General features: G+C 45.3%; 1 protein-coding gene across 1 annotated transcript; it reads left to right on the top strand.

Moving 5' to 3' along the window:
• The first annotated feature begins 235 nt into the window (after positions 1-235).
• On the top strand, positions 236-12,477 carry IRAK2 (interleukin 1 receptor associated kinase 2). Its single transcript, XM_058031666.1, has 13 exons — positions 236-524; positions 1,812-1,991; positions 4,040-4,204; positions 4,908-5,020; positions 6,430-6,624; positions 7,071-7,135; positions 7,570-7,684; positions 7,962-8,071; positions 8,432-8,627; positions 9,304-9,366; positions 10,406-10,606; positions 10,771-11,275; positions 11,568-12,477. Exons 1-13 carry the CDS (start codon positions 332-334, stop codon positions 11,684-11,686), a joined length of 2,220 nt encoding a protein of 739 aa, XP_057887649.1. The 5' UTR covers positions 236-331; the 3' UTR covers positions 11,687-12,477.
• Positions 12,478-12,683: the final 206 nt, after the last annotated feature.

Raw genomic sequence — 12,683 nt, 5'->3', positions numbered from 1 at the left:
CCGCCGGCTCTGCGCAACGCCCGGGACAGCGCCTCTCGCTTCCGGCACTCGTAATGGGGCAACCGGGCTGGAGCAATGACCGCTCCTGGAAAGGAAAATCTGATTTGCATGTGGGGCTGGGGCCTGACGTCAGCCGGAGCAGGAAGCAGGCTCGGAGCCCGCCGGGCAGCGCCGGCAGTGCCGCGGGCTCTCTCCCCGGCAGCGAGCGCGCCTGCCGGGCTGGGACGGGCTGGGACAGGCTGTGAGGGCAGCCCCGGAGAAGAGCAGGCTCGGGGGAACGGAGGAGAGGCCGGAGAGCTGCCCGTGCCCCGGCGCGCAGCATGCGCTGCTGATGGCCGCGGCGGGGACCAGGGGCTGTCCGGACCGGGAGCGGGACCGCGCGGGCATGGCCCTGCAGCAGCCAGCCCTCGCCCCCAGGGCCGGCCCGGCCCCGGCGCTCTACATCCACAGCATGCCCGCCTGGGTGCTGGAAGACTTCTGCCAGAAGATGGACTGCCTGAGCGACTACGACTGGATGCGATTCGGTGAGGGCACGGCGCAGCGCTTCCCGGCGCTCGGCAGGGCACATCCTCTCAACAGGGAATTCCCGGGCAGCGCTCTGGGTTTGCTTCTCCAACACAGCTGGAATGCCAGACTTCCGTGGCTCCTTGGCTTTCCCTGGGCAGCCAGGCTCCTTCCCCTCACTCTCCGCAACCTTTCGCACTTCCCTCTCCAGTCACACTGTGTCTCCTGCCGCTTCTCACTGCCTGTTTCCACAACGTCCCTCACATCTGCTCAGATGTTCTGTTTTTTAATTTCCTCCTTCTCTTCATGTATATTCCCTCCTACTTTGTGCCCCTGTTTTTCTCGGTCCTGGCTGGGTACAGTCAGTAAGTACAGAAAATATAGTCTCTGAGTTATTTACTCTTTTTTCTGTATCCCTGCACAAACAATTCTACGCTGAATCTTTTCTTAGTACCTGCTTTCCTTTATTTGACGTGACATCCCTAACTGTGCTGAATAAGCTCTTACCACAGTTAAACTTCCTGATGTAGGGTGGGAGTAATCTCCACTACCTTCAGATGCACAAAGCTGTATTTCTGATGTCCTTCCAAAGCCAGCCGTGGTGAGAGCTCAGGGATCTCTGTCTCCACACGAGCACCCCAGCCCTGGCCTTTCCCTTCAGCACATTCCCTGAACTGCGGCTCGGGGCTGTCTGGGTGTGTGGGCTGGAGCTGGGCACTCACCAGGGAGCGGGGTTTGTACGGGTAAGTGAGCTGGGGAGAATACAGTGAGGTGACGGGCACGGTCAGGAATTGGGACACATTGTGTAGGGTCAGCTTTGGCACAGGATCCAAAAACAGCTGCATTTCCCTGGTAGCTTTATCGGAGTGTAGCTAACACCCAGGTGATTCAGCTATTGCTTGGCGCACCACAGCACAGGGATTTAGGAATGCAAGTGGCAGTGCAGCCACTCCACTCCACTGATTCTCCTATTTTGGGAGAATCACCCCAGGAATTTAATCTAACCTTACTTTGGTACAAAGTATTAAAGAGAAAGATTACAGGGAAAATACGCTGACAAGTATGAGTGAGTCTTCAAGTGTCTCTGATAGAACAAAATTTTCTCCAGAATAGTTGAAGGAAGAAAAGTGATATCTTACTTTAGGAACAGAAATTTCTTCATGTCCACATAGGTAATTTATTGTGATCCTTTCTTTTAAAGATATACAAATGCAAAAGCAAACTGCATCTCACACCTTAGCCTGCCCTGCTTGCCTTTGCCTGTTTTTTTTAATATTTAAACAGAAATATCCATTCTCTCCCACCAGCCTCTTATGTGATCACTGATCAAACAGAGCTACGGAAAATCAAGTGCATGGAGAAGACAGGGATCAGCATCACGAGGGAGCTCATGTGGTGGTGGGGAGTGAGGCTGGCGACAGTGCAGCAGCTCCTGGACCTGCTGCAAGGGCTGCAGCTTTACCGAGCAGCTCAGGTCATCCTGGACTGTGAGTAGCTGCCCCTTCCTCCCACGGCTCTGTGCTGCTCCCCACAGCCCCCTGGCCCCTCCTAGGATGTCCTCCTTGCTAGCTGAAGAAGCTTTTTGTTAGAAGTCACATCCTGTGTCAAATTCTACAACGCCTCCACTGATTGTGATTCCCTGCTCACTCGAGTGGGAGTGGTGGTGTGAGGGAAGAGGTGACACGGGTGGACTCCCGGCTCCCCGCAGCTCATCACCCCATCTTTGTGGTGTCCGTCTTGGACCCTTCCAGAAGTGCCAGGAGGATGGGCTGTGGCCAGACCAGGCCTGGTGCTTTTATACATCAGACAGCATTTCAGAACACAGAGGCTGCACAAAGAGTCCGTGCTCTTCAGGCCTGGTCCTGTGGCACTAAGTGGTCCTTACATGACTATAGTTCAATTCATTCCTACTTAAAGGAATCAGACACAGCACAAAGGGAGATCTTTTGCTGGCAGATTACTTCCCAAAGAGTTCTACATTCATTCAACAGTTTTTTGCACTCTCTAGTCCCACTTTGGAATGCCTATAGTGATGTTTTCTATGTCAGTTCCTTAGCTGCAGTGCTGCCCTGTTTGTCTGACATGCAGGAAATTGCAAAAGTCATAAAAAACCCTGAAAAGTAGGTTGAATAAGGGAAGTGATGCTAAGTTCTGAGACTTCTAGGTTAAACCATGTGAGGGAAAAAACAGAATACAGGTACTTGCCTGCAGAATGAAGGGACTGTCAGGTTTGATTAAGGGCCTGCAGACTGTTTGACAGCTAATCCTAAAACCATGTAAAATTTGGGATTTCATAGCATTCTAACACAGTAGCAAAAATAGATGAGTGTTCTGAGTTTCAGTTTTCAGACCTGGTTTCATTCAGAGCGGGTTCATGGGTGGCATTGAGGAGAACAGATGGAAACCTCAAAGAGAGCATGCCCATTTCTGCCACTGCGGCTCTTCAGGCCCTGCTGTTCTTCAGCCTCAGCATGAACGTGCTTGGCTTCTCTCCCACAGTTCATACCAGTAGCCCAGATTACACAACAAACACTGGGCTTCCTGCTTGTTCCAGGTACTCCTGGCCTTTGTTTGTACAAGTAAAATAACACAAAGCTGTTGTCTGTTTTCAGATGCAAACAGAGGCCTGGCACATTTGATTCTGAGATCACCAAATCTCTTAGAACAGCAGGTTAAGAACCACCATTTAATAATATTTGGGCTTATGTTTTTTCTGTATAATATAAAAAACATTAATTTGGATTTTTTAAGAGAATGTTAAATGTATTGCTGATAAAAGGTGCCATATAAAAGTTTAAAACTACAGCCAGGAGAAAGCCCTTATATCACCCCTAGTGCACACTGGGCATTTTCAGGCTCCTTTTCAACCTCAGTTTTAAGAGCATTTTAAGAGATAAGAATTCACCTGCTTTGGAGATTTTGACAACCTCATATATCACAGCATTCTGAACTTTTGTACTGTATTTCTTCCCATCCTAACTGTAGCCTAATCTCATCTGAAGTAAAAGTATGAGTCTTTCTTGCAAATAGTCCTGTAGAGGAAAGTTTTTCCTGGGAATGAACCTAGGATGGCACTAAAATCACACAATTGAAAACAGTCCTAAAATATTTAACTGGCTAAACCCAAGATAGTTCTGTCCATCTTCCCCTCGGTCCTATGACAACTGCAGAGAACTCAATGCCTTCCTTAGGCTGGGAGGTATTTGTGATTTGAGATCATTACCTGAAGGATGTTATATAGAAAATGATAAACATATCATTATTGCTAATTTCTTCTTGTAAGAGTCTTGGCATCTCTGGAATAGTCATTGCTGGTATTTATTTGAAGCAATTAGTTCCTGTTAATTTTAAGTAAAAGTTAATGTCATGGGTATAGTCTCAATTTAAATACCATCTAAATTGCTTGAATGTTCATTTTAATGTTTATGTTAATTTGAAGTCTGATGTCCTGATTAGGATTATTTTGTGGTCACTGATTAGAGTCAGACTCTGTTTTCTCTGGTTATCTTTATCTTCCCTTTGCTCTGTTTTGAAGGGACATCAGCCTCTAGCATCACCAGCCCCGGGAAAGAAGAGCCAGAGCCACCCAAACAGATTATATCTGTCCCTCCCACAGAAGGCAAAAGGAGAGACAAAGAAAATGCCCTAAGTTTGTTGCCATGCCCAGACTCCTCGCACCTGGGAGCAGTGCCATCAGGCAGTAAGTACAGCGCTGGACTCTGGATTTGCTCTGACACGAAATGACTGCATGGCCAAGGCTGCTGTGTGTCTGTGGTCAGGACAGTACACTGAAGACCTTGTCTCCCAGATGGGCACAGCTGAGTGCTTGCTGTTTTCCTAGCACTGCTGTCTCCTGTTTATTCCTGCTTCAGCACACAGCTCCCTGGTCATCCTTCCTTTGGGCCCCTTGGCCTGAGAGGTGCTGGCTGTCTCTGTGCTCTGGGGTCTCAGGATGATTCCCAGGTCTCTGAATGCCTTGATCCCATCCTGGCTCCACACAAAGACTACACCAGGCATGCATGTCCTGCCCCTGTCCCTCTCTTCATGCACAGTAACCCTCGGCCAGCAGAGAGCCGGGCAGGGCTCAGCAGCCCCTCTGCTGGGAGAGGGAAGGGAGAAGCCCAGCCCGTGCTGGGAGAGCATCTGCAGCAGCACAGCACAGGGAGCTCCATGGCCCCAGCAGGGCTGCAGAGGGCTGCACAGTCATCCTGCAAACAAGGACCAGGAAGAGAGCTCCCTGTCTCCACACAGAATTTCACAGTTTGACAGTTTGTCACAGATTATCTTTGATCAGAAGGTTGAAAAAATAATACCCCAGATCTTCATAATTCTTAGACCTTTGTCCTTAGTCACAGGTGGTGGTATCACAAAACTAAGGTGTGTTTTCAATGCTGTTATCTCAGTTTCAGGTGCTGCTTCTGAAGGAGCCTTGTATTCCCTCCCTGCTCCACCACCTCCCCCGAGAGAGCTTTTGAATTCCCTACAGTCCAATCCTCCTGTTTTATCGAGTGTGAAGGTAAATCCCCTTAGTGCTCTCTGATTATACAAGGAAAATTGCCTTTATGACATTCTGTCTTTTTCCAGTTAAAGTTTATCCCTCTACTTGTACACAAATGATGCTGTAGTGGAAACATTGAGCTCAATACCAAGGGTTTGGACTGAATACAGTACTAATGCTTCAGTTATACTGCTTGTGGTTACATCACTTTTTTTGCCAGTGAAGGACCAGTGAGGGAAAAATTTACAGTATTATTTCCTGCACAGCTCAGAAGGGATAGCATACCCACAAATAGCAACTGAGTTTGAAGGACTCTCACATGTAGATTTTACAGAGGACTTACATTTCTGGTGCAATAGCCAGACAGGACAGTATATACCACTGATTAGTCAGAACCACATACCTCGTATAGTTTCACTCTAGACTTAAAATGTGGTTTCTGCTCGAAACTGGGCTAGTATTGAATTTAGTCATGTTGTTCAAAGCCTTGTGTAGCTGACAACTGAAAATCTCCCAAGATAAAGGTTCCGTCACCTCTCTGAGCCCCTCTCTGAGCTGCTTAACCATCACAGTGGGAAAAATTCTCCTCATGTTCCAGATGATTTCAGCGTGAAGTGTCCTGTTCCTTCCTCCCCACAGTTGTCTCGTCTTTCATAGAGTCTAACTACATCTGTCCTGTCCCCAAAGTGTTTCCCAGATCTGTGGGCACACCTTAGTCCCTACATGGTTGTTCTTGACCTGTTTTCTTTGGTTTATTTTGTCTGAGGCTTTAAACTCTTCCACAGTAACATGGTCCAGGACTACCAGCCAGAAGGGAAGACTGACTCAGAGTGCAAGTAGTTTCAGAGTTTCTTGAGAAGAAGTTAGTGCTTTATTTCCTCAAGTTGGGTGCACATTAAGGTTGTGAAAGCTGCATGATTAGGCTCCAGCAGGACTGTAATTATACTTGGTATTAGGACTTGCCACACTGGAAGCAACAAATTATTGTGCAACTGACATCAGGTGCTTCAAAAGTAGATATGAAGTTTACCAGAGCATAATTACATTATGAGGGACCCCACTTTCTCATCCAGCTGTTTCTTAATATGTAACCCAGCTATAAAGATTAAGATCTTTTGTAAATCAGACTAACATCACTTCACATAAATATATGGACTTTTAAACAAAACTAAGTCTGTTTCCTGGGAAAGGTGGAAGTGCAGGATTGGTAACTGATTTCACTTCTACTGTGCAAAAGTTTTACTCATCCCAACACATGAATACAGGAGTTGCCTACACCCTAAGGAGTGATTGCATAGTGCCTTTCACAGTTTCATTCAGCAATCACAATGATTGCTTAAAACATGGGAGGGAAAATATGACCCTGAAAGAGGGAAAAAGCATATGAATTATCATGAGATAAACTTGTTTCTCCTACACATGTGCAGCCCTGCAGCTCTTCTGCTCCCCAGCAGGAGACGATGGCTGACCTCCCTAGCGGGAGTCTCCTGTGGACCCAGAGGGAAATTGCCAATGCCACCAACAGCTTCAGTGACAAGAACAGAATCTGTGAAGGTACTTTCGCAGATGTCTACAAAGGTCAGAGGAACAACATGCTGTTTGTCATCAAAAGACTCAAAGAGGCAAGTACTGCACCTTTTTGTAGAAGAGGGTGTGTTATTAGCATGACATTGCAGGTGTCCATTAGCAGGTGTTGTCTAATATTGTGTGGGAAGGAACCAGAATAACTACACAAGAGGGGAGGTAAAAATGAAATTATGTAAATAATTAAACCTAAATTCAGAATACACACTTTGATGAATACTTTACTCATGTGAGTAGTTCCATTAACTCTATAGATAGGAGTAGCCTACAGTATAGCTGCCTGCATTGATGATTGGATCGGGGGTGTCTTTACACAAGTTTTTGTTCTAATTGCCAATTAATTACTGCCTTTGACTTAATGTTGCAATGAGTGGTACTTGCCTGTTTCCTGCACTAGCTTGTCATCTAGAGACTACCAGATCTGTATAAATGCAAAGTCCTAGTAATTTCCAATGACATTCTCTTGCATGTTTTCATCTTTCAGCTGGAATGCACGAGCCCAGATTCCACCCAGAGGTTCTTTCATACAGAGGTGCAGATTTGCTTTCGGTGAGTGGTTGGCTGTCGGAGGCAGTGGTGCCTGTCCTGCTCGTGGTCTGGTGCGGGGTGTTAAACAGGGGGCGTGTGCTCCAGGCACTGTTCTGGGCTGGGACAAGCGGGCTGGTGCTGCCTGTGTGGGAGCCCTGGGCAAGCAGCACAGTGCCCGGGGGTACTGCTGGTCCTGGCTGGCACAGCCTTGGGCTGGGGAGGACACAGTGCCCGCCCTGTACCCCTGCTGCAGTGTGATGGGCTCTTGCTCAGTCAGCCTCCTGCTCTCTGCTGCCCAGACCGTGCTGTGCCCCCAGCTGTGCCTCCAGCTGTGCCTCCAGCTGCAGCACACCCTTCCAGTTGCCTTGAATTTAGGAACTTACTCCAGCTCGGGAATGTATTTTTCTGCGTTGCTGTTACATCATTTGCAAGTCACTGCTGATCTGTGCCTGCAGGTGCTGTCACATAAACATTCTGCAGCTGCTGGGCTTCTCGGTGGAAACTGGATCACACTGTCTGATATATCCCTACTTGCCCAATGGTTCCCTGCAAAACAAGCTGCAGTGCCACGTGAGTAATAATCTGGGGCTGACACCTACTTGTGATTGCAAGTCCTCTCCTGCAATTCCAGGAAAAACAATTGCATCTCTTTGATTTCTGAGAAACAGACAGAAAAAAAACGTGCCCAGTGCCCTGGCTGCAAGCACCAGAAAGGCAGCAGCTCCTCTCCTGGGGTTTGGAGTTTTGCCTGGAGTTTGACTCAGCTGAGCCTTTGGTTTTCTAAACTATTGATGTCTTACAGTGTTTTATTCCATTAATTAACATTTTTTTCCTCCTTTCCTTGCAGGATGATTCTGCTCCATTGACCTGGGAGATGCGAATTAGCATTTCTTTAGGAGTTGTCAGAGCAGTAGAGTATTTGCATAATTTTGGAATTCTTCATGGGAATATCAAGAGGTGAGTGCTTTGGCATATGAGCACTTCCTTGGTTACCTGGTAATTACTCATGGCTAAAGTTTATACAATTTGGAAATGCATTTGCAGTATTTTCTGCTGTCCCTTGTTCTGTAGGGCCTTTGCCATTTTTTGTTTAACCTGCCTCTCTTTCCTAAATGATGGCAGTAAATTATTTTGAATTTTTGGGTGCTTGATTTTTCCCCTTCTTGCTTTCTAACATTCTTAATCCTTTCAGTGCTATGCAGGAGGCCAAATGCTTGACACTTTCAGTGCTTAAGTTTAAAAGTATAAAACTAACTCTTTGCCACAAGATAAAATAATTACTTGACCAATATTGTTATTTGTCTGTCATTATCGCAGCTCAAATGTCCTGTTGGATGAAAACTTTACACCAAAGCTTGGGCATTCTGGACTGCGGCTGCATTCTTCTGATAAAAAATCAGAATATGCCGTGATAAAAACCAAAGTCCTGCAAGCTTCTCTTACTTACCTGCCAGAAGATTTTGTCAGACATGGGCAGTTAACAGAAAAAGTGGATATATTCAGCTGTGGTGTGGTATGTTGCCTTTTTTCCATGCTCTGGTTTATATTTTGATGTATATAGACAAGAAATTGAATATGAGAGCAAGTACCTGATATGGTTGTTTTGCTGGCAATTTCATATTATAGTTGTGGCCTCTATAATGTGTTGAAATCCTGGTTTGAATTGTTCACACTCCAAATATATCTCAGTTTGTGGCAAAATTAGGTGAATCTTTTGAATAAAATAAACAAGTGTTTTTTATTGTAAATAAAGTACTACTGCTGATGGCTTAAAACAAACCAGATGCTCAAAATTCTGGCAGACTCACCACATGAACTTCTACAAACATTGCCTGTTCATTTATAGTTTCAGCTAAAATAATTGATAGTCTATGATGTCACCCATCTCCAGGTGTTTCCATTTAAGTAGGAAGTTACTCTGTTCAGTATGATTTCTTATCTACATTTAGCTTTACTTTCTTCTTATTCTTTGTTTCAGCAATATCTATTGAACTATAAAATCTGGACTTGGCTCTTGAGGTAGATCTAAAGTCTCATAAATACCCTGAGCTGGCATTGTTAAGCCATCTGAAGTAAAAATATAATACCAGAATGCATTGAAAGTTCAATACTTCTTTAGTTAGAAAATTAATTTTAAAATTATAGTTCGTTCTGAACAAATAATTTTATCTTTCAAATATACTTTCTAGGTCTTGGCAGAGATACTGACTGGGATGAAGGCACTGGATGAAGACAGACACCTGATTTACCTGGTAAGAAAAAGCAGCAGTAATGAACACCAATAGAAATTAATGGGGTCACTGTCATAAAAATAATTTTAATTTTATTTAAATACAATTTGATATTTGCTGTCTGCTGTACATGTCCTGCAGAAGGGAAGTTTAGGAGCCACATCCTGGTTCTATGAATGTCAGTAGCCTGCCTGCCATTAGAACAGAAGCACAGTAGATATTCCCATTTCACATACCCACTCATGGGTGCTGGCCTGAATTGCACTGGAAGAGACTGCAAAATAGATAAATATTTAGGAGACAAGGCTTTGTGCTGAAATGCTGCTGCATATTTTCTGTGTGCCAGGAGGAGGTGGTATAAGCCACAATGAGTGGGGAAACCTGGGCAGGCAGGAGCTGCAGAAGCTCATCATGATGTTTATCAGGCGTTTGTCTTGTGCTCATGCCTGGAACTGATGTCCTCACCCGTTTCCCAAGCTGAGGTTAGAGCTACATGAACCACTTTCACAAGCAATCAGAAGAGCCAAACTCACTGAATGCATTAACACCATCTGTTGAAAGCAGCCTTCACCTGCATTCCTTCTGTGGCATGTGCTCCTGATTTCTTGTCTGGCTGAAGCCTTGGAGGGGAGAACAGCAGTATTCCCACTATCTGCAAGCAATTCAGAAGTGTCCAGAGGGGTTCAGAAAATCAAAGATCCTGTGTTCCTGATTTCTTTAACATGTGTTATAAAGGCCTGCGTAAGAATGCTGCTCTACACAGTGTTGGCTCTTCTGCATTCCTATATAAATGAGCACACGCCAGGAAGAGCTTGCCCTGCTTTAGGGAATTTGACATTGGACACATGCAGAGAAAGCCACTGGCCTTCTTTTCTCCTGTGAGAACAAATGTTTCAGTCAGTTGCATGAACAGACTTCATTAAAGGTTTTCAGTCTGTAAACCAGGCATTGAGGAACCCCAATGACAAATACACAGCAATACTGATTCTCAGAGATTCAGACAAAAATAAATGCTTGTGTTCATTTTGCCTTCACTAATGCATCTCCTTCCTTTGAACAGAAAGATATGATTGCCGACGAAATTCAAACAGCAAAAGAAAGCTCAGACTCCAAAGGAAAAAACTTGGAAAAACTGGCTGCCAAGGAAATCTGCTGCAAATACCTAGACAGAAAAGCAGGGCACTTGCTGGAAGAGGTGGCTGTTGATTTTGCATCAGCCAGCTGCCTTTGCCTGAGAAAGAAGAATTCAAACATAGCAGAGGTAATATTTTAAATACATGGCCAAGATTTAAGTCTCCTTGTCATCAGGGTGTAAAGCTACAACATTCACGTCATGCTTATTTTGTGAGTGTTGACATAGGAGAATATGTGTAAGCAGGGGTACAACAATTATTACACATTCACAGATTCGGTTGTTAAAAACAGGTACGTGAAATTATGGAAATGGCTGAAAACAAATTAAAGGAGCATTACATCTGTGGAAGCAGCACTTGTGGATTGTCCATGAACACTCCAGAAGAAACTGATGATGAGACAGCCAGTGTGAGCGTGGACGTGCCCTCAGCAGTGGGCGGCGGGGAGGAGAGCGCGCGGGCAGCCGCGGGGAGCGGCGCCGGCCCCTGCGCGCCTGCGGCGCCCGACACCTGCGCCATCTACGTGTCACGGGTGCCCTGTGAGTCAGATGAGTCCAGCAGTTTCGTGTGGAATCCTCCAGAAAAATCCTCCGAGGAGTTACCTAGCCACAAGTGCAGCAGCCCAGAAGAAGGGTCAGGCTGTGGTGACAGGGTCAAGCAGGGGAAGCCTGCCCAGGGACTGCAGGAGAGAAGCCTGGCGTGCGCCAGAGGCGATGGCACCCTGGAGACAGCAGCTGCTGCACAGGGCCCCTGTGTGCAGGGAAACACAGACCTGGACTCCTCGTGTGCTCCACAAGGTAAAAGTGCCCTCCTCTGACAATATAGGGACTAATTACTCCTTCCTCCAGAACTGCTTAGGTTCCACTTCCTACTTTTAAACACGTATCAGTAAATCTTTTCTCCTTGGTTATGAATTTACTAATAAATCTACAAAACATTTAGCAGGTTTCTCTCAGATTTTTTCTGAAGCCAGTTTTGGCTGGTTGGTTGGTTGCTTGCTTGCTTTTTCTTAAATTTAAAATTATCATCTATTCCTTAGACAATACATGGATTTTTTCCCTCAGTATTTGGGCTTTTTTTGTTTTTCAGCTTCAGCCAGAGAGACATCTTGGAAGATACAGATAAATGATCAAAAAAAGAAGCTCATGGAAAATATTTTGCTGTATGAAGAGGACAAGTTAAACAGTTCTGAACTTTTTGAATCATAAATTGGATGGATTAATCAGCAGTGGCCAGCTCAGAAGAAGAAAGAAGGACTGTGTCCTCATTAGAAGGACGGTAAAAGTGCACCTTTCACGTAAGATTAGGTAGCAGGTTTCAATCAGGAACACTAGCCCTGACTGAAGGAAACAAGAAGTACCACATAGAGAAGCACCAGAAAATAACTGTTCTATAGCAGATTAAAGCACAGTCCCACTTTTCATCTGCAATGTGTAAAGGAATGGCAAATGCAAGTGCCATAATAATTTGTGATTGATTTGCAGTGTGTTTCAGGAAGCATCTGTTGGCGTCCTTAAGCCACAGCCCCAGGAGCTGCAGGGCAAACACTGAGCAGTGGCAGGCAGCAGTGCCCTGTGCTGTTTGCCCAGACAGGAATCCCCAGAGCTGCTGGGAGTTTGCCAGTGGCTCTCTCCTGTTCTGTACAATCTTAGTCCACACACCCAGAACCACTGCATTACCTGAGAGGGATTTTTGTGCAAGTTCTCAGAATGTTGTACAGCTTCACCTCAGTTTGAACTGCACTGACCACAGGTGTAGGTAATTAACTTCAGCCACTTTCCTCCACTCTCTGAGCTTCCCTCCACATACATGTGACATCACTGAAGTCCAACCTTTCAGTTCACTGTTGGGAGCTCTGAGACCATGTTTAATACTTCATAGGAGTATTTTTGGGAATTATTTTTTTCTAAGTGTCCTATACATGGAAATGTTTCTCATTGTGTTTCACATGGTAACTGTTGTGTATTTTGGATTAGGAAAGATTTTAATTTAAAATAGCTCTGATTTTTTTATAGGACACTTGAAACATAATTTGTTGTATTTATTTTGGCAATGGGTCAAATATAAGCTAATAAGAGGACTTGTTGATGGTTCCACACTCACCAGGCATTCTCAGAGGAATCCTTGTGGGTATCCCTTAGTTGTAGGAGCAGTAGGAGCCTCAGTCTCAGGCCCAGGGATCACATGCAAAAGAAAAAATAGAAA

Source organism: Melospiza georgiana, chromosome 11, assembly GCF_028018845.1.
Source record: "Melospiza georgiana isolate bMelGeo1 chromosome 11, bMelGeo1.pri, whole genome shotgun sequence".
Classification (NCBI taxonomy): Eukaryota; Metazoa; Chordata; class Aves; order Passeriformes; family Passerellidae; genus Melospiza; species Melospiza georgiana.
Note: the sequence above shows the minus strand (reverse complement) of the source record. Positions and strands in the feature narration are given on the sequence as shown.